Genomic DNA, 7,500 nt, shown 5'->3' on the forward strand with positions numbered 1-7,500 from the left:
GAAAAGTGTGATTTGTCATGGGAACCAATTTCTTCATAGCTGTAGGTGTGTTCTGTGTAGAACTATTAGCCTGCCAAGTGTCAATGATCTCTGCTACAAATTGACTGAGATGGCTCTATTTAATATAATTTATTACTTGATGTTATAGTGGGTTGAAGGAATGACGTCATCAGTCCTCTCATTTGCATATTTGACACATTTTCTCTGGAACCAAAGCACATACTTGCAAACGGCATTTTTAATCTTTCCTGAAATTATATGTGATAAACCTAAAAATTCAAGTGATAAAAAGTTGATCATAGTAGCACTTCAATTTCAGGAAAAGAGCTCTTTTGGTGGGTCGATCGAGGCCCGAAAAGCCTTCAAAATCCTTTTAAAAGAAAGATATGTGCACCACCCTTATTGCGTTTGCTCTGCCGCCAAATGTTGAAGAAGATTACTTGGAGGACAAGGTAAATTTCTCACCGAAAGTTTGTTCTTGTCGCTAATTATAGGCGCAGAAGCTCTAAAATTGGCTTTTGTTTGTGGCTCAAATGTGCCACCTTTTTGGGGCTGATCGTTTGTTCAGGGTCATTGTGTAAGCTTTTTCTCGCTGCTAATTGATCTGAGTCTTGTTTTAATGTACTTGTAGTTCCGGACATCTTCATAAGATGTCCATCAGCCTTGTTACCAACACCCAATGATTTTGCCATTCACAATAGGAGTGAATGTCCTTTTCCATTTGTATCACTCGTTCATTTTATGTTCTTTTCCTTTATTTTCTGTGAGAAATATACACCTGATCAATATTTTTGTCGATAAATGAAGGGACATTTGGGTGCATAACTCTTATGTCTACGAATGTTCTTTCAAATGGCCCCCAAGCTCCAATACCTGACACATCAAGACAGGCATTTTCTGCATTGTTTCCATTCCTCATCAAGTTGTTGTTTGAGTTTGAGTGTTTGAGTGATGCTCCAGCACTTGGCTAAGTAGTCTGACTTCTGGCTGTTATACACAATTGTGGTCTCATTCACGAAGAAGCCCTTTAAGCTAATCTGGCCAAGCTGACCACATGCTGGAAAGGTCAGACCACAACACCGGGAACTCCGTGCCCTACTGTTTTCGAATATTGTGTGGGATCTTTAACGTCTCACAGAGTTAATGAACAAGGGCTGTGAGACAGGACCTCCGGCTTATCGTCCTTAGCCGAGAAGACTTGAAAGTCTAACCATTTGCAGATGTAGTTACAACGGTAGCACTTCCTCCTCAGTTATTTAAAGACCCTGAGTGTTGGCCTGGCCGGAGTTCAACTCACGACCTTCCATGTGACAGCCCGGTGCTCAACCAACTGAGCCACCGGTGCGCGGTAAGTAGCATGAGTTCAGGTTCAATTCTGACATTGCTACACACTTCTTGCATCAGCTCAGTTTCAAGGTTTCTTATACAATTGTGTTTCATCATCACATAACCACCTTTCTTGCATGAGAGGGCATGATTGATTTCATTATTAACCCCACATAAACAGTAGCTACGTGTATTTGGGATTCTCCAATCATATCTCATGCAAATTATTATACGGGAATTCTTGCTTGTTTAATGTGTATCCCAGGGATTTGATTGGTAGGGCTGTGAGCAAGTGCCAGAGATCTTTTCCTTCTAACATCAACTTCTTCAAGCAAAGTTGATCCCACCATCTTTTCATTTCAATCAGTTGTCCTCCTGCTGAACTGTTATCTGCATAACATGACTGCTTACACCTCTTATGATCAACTGCCTCCCCGAGGTTATCAATGAGAGGCCGTATGCCCAAACCATGTAGGGCCATAGCAGTTATGGATAGATAGATAGATAGATAGATAGATAGTTTGTTATAAAAATATATTGCAGCTTACAAGCTGAATTGCATATTTTCAAAATCTATAAATATGTTAAAATGTAGTAATAAATAATTCTAATAAAATAGTAATAATATAATTAATAGTAATAATATAATTAATAGATGATCTAATGATAAAACTATTCATGTATCTTTTCGTCTCGCATTTCGGAACCAAAAAGCGCCTGGTGCGCCTAAGAGCCTATTGTGAGGGTCCGCGTTGTTGGACTAGACTGTATAATCGATGACCAGAATCGTTAATTATCCTATCAAAGGTTTGCTTACAAATCTCTAAGATATATAATCACTAACTGGAATAATGTTCGCAAGTTCCATTGCGTCATTATAACAATGTCCAGGGCAAATAATTCTAAGAGCCCTTTTCTGAATACGTTCTACTTCATTGTTGAGGTACTCCGGAAGGGCATAGAAAAACACTGGAGATGCGTAGGTCAGAATGGAATGGATGCAAGAGGTATAGAAAAGAACTAAATCTTGCTTAGAAACTCTTGCTCTTTTCAGCTGACTTAGAAAATATAAGCGTTTGGATGCTTTCTTAATGATTTCATTAATGTGCTCGTTCCACGTGAGATTATTCAATAAGGTAACACCTAACAATTTGGCACTATTCACCAAACCTTACTCCTTGTTGTTTATAACAATAGGTGCAAAATGTGATTCCTCCTTTGCGAACGAAATCCTAAGTTCTTTACACTTATATCCATGTTCAGTTTGACTCTATTATCTGAGGACCACTTTGCTACATTATCTACAATTTGTTGGGCGTTGCTTGCTCTGCCCTTGATTACTACTTCAGATGCTGTCGTATCATCAACATATTTCCATATGTGGGCTATACCGTTGTCAATTGCTAGATCATTGAGAACAAGAAACAACCACAGTCCTAATTTCGTCCACTGAGGGACACCGGATGGAACTGAGCCCCACTCAGAGTAACAACCCTCAGAGAGTTTGATTCTCTGGAAACGATCAGAGACCCTAACCGAGCATCTGACAGCTTTGTAATACCAAAGTTCACTGAAGTTAAGCCCCCTGTTCAGCGGGATTAGTGTTTGGATGGGAGACCAAAACAATATACCCCTCACGAAACAGAAGCATCGGACCGAAAATACAATGAACGCTAACAAATGCGAACTCAGCAAGGTACATATTTTGTTAGCTTGCTTTATGCAAAACAAGAACATCATTCTAAAAGCTTAATCTACGCAAAAAGTAGGTTCTGGAGGTAATTTTGAGAGTGGAAATCAAGGTTACGCGGCAGACGGCAAATACAAACTCACGATTTAGTTCAGTTAACACACCAGAAGACGCTAACCTCATTTTGACAAGAATTGCTTTACTATTGCCATAAAAAACTATCCAGTTAAGCTCGCATATCATAAAACATGTCATGATGAATTCATACAGGCCACCTTTTCCAGCGAACAACTTTTTGAGGCAAAACCCCTTCTATTTCATTACGTGCGTGAAGAGAAGAAACTCAATCGTGTCAAATATGCGCAATACTGCAACAAACTAAATTTCAGGATCAAACCATTTCCATGAAGAACCCTTTCCTTGAATAATGAAGCACAAAATACACGACAAGCTTTCTTTCAAATAATTCTCGGCTGTTACATTTCCAATTATTTTTTTTACCTGAAGACTGTGCAGAGTTGATCACAGATCCACATAAGGTGTTCGATTTGTTCAATCATTCTCTGTCTTTGTTGAACCCATAAGTTACCAGAGAATTTTCCATTTGGTTTCAGTGTTCTACATAACCGTCACACTTGGGTAAATATTATTTTAGAAATACAGCTCACTTTGATTTCGGCTCGACGGGCAATAGATTTTTGTCGAAGTCCATTACTCGTTGCTTTTTAGTTTCCAGGTGTTGGTTTTTCACCGCCTGCCTGGTTTATCCAACTGACTTTCCATTATTGAGCTTCATAAAAGTATATTTTATTCAAAGATCCACTAAACGCCATTCGTTTTACATGACTTTCGACGCCATTGCAGGCTAAGTTCATGATTCTCCTGTGTCCACCAGAGAAATCTACGCATTTCCACTACCATCTCGATCCTAAGAAAATACGCGCAGAGGGCTCAATGCACAAAGGCACCACTTACCAGGGGAGTGACAGGCAAGACTTTTACCGACACGGAAAAAAAAAAAAATTTAATCTACCCATTTTCCGACTGGGATTGCCATACGGCAACTCAGTAAGAACAGCCTATACATGTACATATGTAAATAGAACAAAAAGGATTTATTGTGTTAATATTTCCTTCAGATTTATACCTAATTTTGTAATATTTCATGACCATGACGAGATGTCAATTTCACAATAAAGCTCACAGGACCTCTTTGGATCCCTTCAAAGAGCAATTGCTCCGTAAAAACAATTTCCATCTCCCCTGACAACGACTTCAGTCTCTCCTTTGAGAAGGTAAATTTCCAGAAGCCATAATAAGAAGACTAACTAATAATAATTATTAACAACTAATAAGAAAACAGCCTTAGTACATATGTAAATAGAACAAAAAGGATTTATTGTGTTAATATTTCCTTCAGATTTATACCTATAATTTTGTAATATTTCATGACCATGACAAGATGTCAATTTCACAATAAAGCTTACAGGACCTTAAGCAAGCAAGGTTAATCTGGCTAAATTCTATCTCATATTTCATGATTATTCATTTCATTGCCCAAATCGATTTCTGATAAAACTGTGTCGAAAAAAGCGTTGATCTCTCTCCAAAATAGTTTTTTTAGACGTCGAAATACATGTAGATTTCTGCCATATATATTCTTGCAGCGACTTGCAATGTTGCCTCCTGGCGATCCCTGAGACCCCTTTGCGTATAAAGAGGGATCTGATTACTGGCAACTCATTCAATTTCGACGTAGATTCCCCTACAATTTCATAATAGTACATGTAATTGAACTGAGTGGAGTGCAATTTGGTCTCAAATCATACATGTGATTTCAAAATCGAACAAGCACACAGGGCGAGTTCAATTTGAAATCACAAGTATGATTTCAGAACAAAATTGCACGATACAAAGTTCAGTTACCACTTCATTGCATCCATTTAGAAATCACACTGTGACAATAATTATTATTTAATCGCTAAGATACAGGATTTTAGTCAGTGTCAATAAAATTATTAAATTAATCCAGTTGGGAACGAAAGTTGCAAAATTCGCCACACAATGGTTTTCTTTGTCTTTCATTTTCCTGCAATTTGATTGGTTACCCTAAACAAGCCTTGAAATCTGATTGGTTGTTTTGTTTTAGTGGCCCATTCTCATTGGCTGGGGAAATGGTGCAATTTACGAGATGCAAAAAAAGTCCGATTTGGGAATAAATTGCACTGCTGAGAGTCAATCACATTGCAAGGATCACCAGTGATTTCTAAATGAATGTAATAAATATCATGATCGACTTACCTAAATCATGCTACTGCAGAGAGGATAATTTATATGCGAAATTGATTGATTAGTCCTAAATTCATGCCAGAATTTATGCTTTGGTTACTCTCGCGCTATGCAAATTGCGTCACACGGGACAGGAATCACGTAGCGTGCGACGTGATTCACATCGCTAGGGAAACATGACACCAAGTGGTTACTTACTTTTGAGAGGTACTGTAACATTTACCTTTCAATCACTCTACATGTAAGTCACAAGAACAGGAACCAAATGACTGTTACCTGTGTTTCGTACACACTTAAGGACATCCGCGATGCCCCCAACATGATCAGGGTGCCAATGAGTCAATACAATCTCTTGAATAGTTATTTGATTCCTGGATAAAACTTCTTTGAGATGTGCTGTATATTCGTGGGAGCCACCACTTCCAGTGTCAATCAATATCCGGCTAAGAGAAATGCAATTTATAAGTAGTGTTTGTGAGGGTATTAGTTTGACTATTATACATGTACATGCAAGTGTAACAAACAGTTGTTTTCTATTCCTTGACCAAACTCTGATCGCCTGTGAATGAGGAGATACATGTACCTACAACATAGTTTGAATCTTAGTAGACGGGGGGGGGGGGGGTTCTTTTTCTGAAAAGTCTCTCTACCATGAGACAGCACCATGACAAAAAGAAATCTTCAAATTTTTGAACCAAAAAAAAGAGTCAGAGCAAAGTATTTTTCGCCAATTTCCTTCAAAGTTCACAGTATTTCAGCCAGTTTTTTTTTGCGTTACAATATCTTGGTCAACATCCAGTTTCATTTAAAGATAGAGGAATCGTAGCCAGGGTAAAACATATTAAAAATTATAAAAACGTTCACTGGCTATATACAGTTAAAACTTTCGAGCTTTCGGCTGTCAGGCTACAGCCTTCAATGGAAATGAATGGAAAAAATGACAACTACAATATACAAAAATAGGTGAGACTATTAAAACAATATTAACACAGGAAAAAAATCAAATGCGATGCATTACATTACATTACATTACATTACATTACATACTTAATTGACCGCTCCCCATAGGGGCTTTTCGGGGCCAATGAAACACAACGAAACAACGGAACAGAACAGCAACAACTGTTAAGAATCCCAACTGGCCGGAAGCAAACCAGTTGGCTATTTACAAGTGCAGGTGAGAAGTTGAACCAGGGACTACCAGGATCAAATTCAACGAGTGGTCAGAGCGTGTCTTGAACTCGGGATATCTGGATTTCAAGGCAAGCGCCCTAACCACTGGGCCACACTGCCTCCTACAGAAGTGCATCAGAGTCTGGCCTGGGAGCTACGCTTCTCCTGAATGGGCGGCCTGTGGCATTTGCCTCAAGATCACTGTCAGCTGTAGAGCGCCGATATGCACAAATAGAAAAAGAGTGCTTGGTGATAGTTTTCGCGTGCAGCCGTTTCAATCAGTACCTACATGGAAGAGAATCAACTACAGTGGAGACCAACCACAACCCATTGGTACCAATATTCCAGAAATCGCTACACTCTGCACCAAAACGGCTGCAATGTATGCTCCTTTGATTACAGAAGTACAATCTTCATGTCAAGTATCTCCCTGGACCATAGATGTACATCGCTGATATGCTAAGTAGAGCTTACCTCCAAGTGGATCACAGCCAATGTGAAAGCATCCCAGAGTATCAAATCTTCCAGCTCAGCCAGGAGCAATTGTTGTTTCAAGAGATTGCTGACATCAATCAACTTGATTACATGCGTTTATCAGAAGGCACTCATCAGCAGATCAAACAGTGTACAATTGCAGATGCCACATTACAAAGTCTCATGAACATGATTATGACAGGTTGGCCGCTTACCAAAGAACAATTTCCGGTTTGTATCCGTGAGTATTGGAACTACAAAGAAGAGTTAACAGTTCAAGATGGTGTCTTGTACAAAGGAATGAAAGTGATTGTCCATGCTTCTATGAGATCTCAAATGATTGCAAGAACTCACTCCAGCCACCTTGGGCCTGATGCTTGTGTATGGTGAGCACGTGATGTGCTATTCTGGACGAGCATGGCAGACCAAATCAAAGATCAAGTTCAGAACTGTGAAGTTTGCAATGACTTCTTAGCTAGACAACAAAAGGAACCATTGATGACCCACAAGATCCCTGAAAACCCTTGGTCAAAGGTTGGTCAAGATCT

The 7,500-nt window shown here is 39.1% G+C and overlaps 1 protein-coding gene across 2 annotated transcripts in view; it reads right to left on the reverse strand.

Annotated features, from left to right (window-relative positions):
• The window catches only part of LOC138033139 (endoribonuclease LACTB2-like), an 85,393-nt gene that overhangs the window by 72,177 nt on the left and 5,716 nt on the right, over positions 1-7,500 (reverse strand). For both annotated transcript variants that reach the window (XM_068880907.1, XM_068880906.1), the window contains exon 2: positions 5,582-5,748. In XM_068880907.1, coding sequence (XP_068737008.1) covers positions 5,582-5,748 — 167 coding nt within the window. The remainder of the gene's footprint in view (positions 1-5,581; positions 5,749-7,500) is intronic.

Source organism: Montipora capricornis, chromosome 14 (assembly GCF_036669925.1).
Source record: "Montipora capricornis isolate CH-2021 chromosome 14, ASM3666992v2, whole genome shotgun sequence".
Classification (NCBI taxonomy): Eukaryota; Metazoa; Cnidaria; class Anthozoa; order Scleractinia; family Acroporidae; genus Montipora; species Montipora capricornis.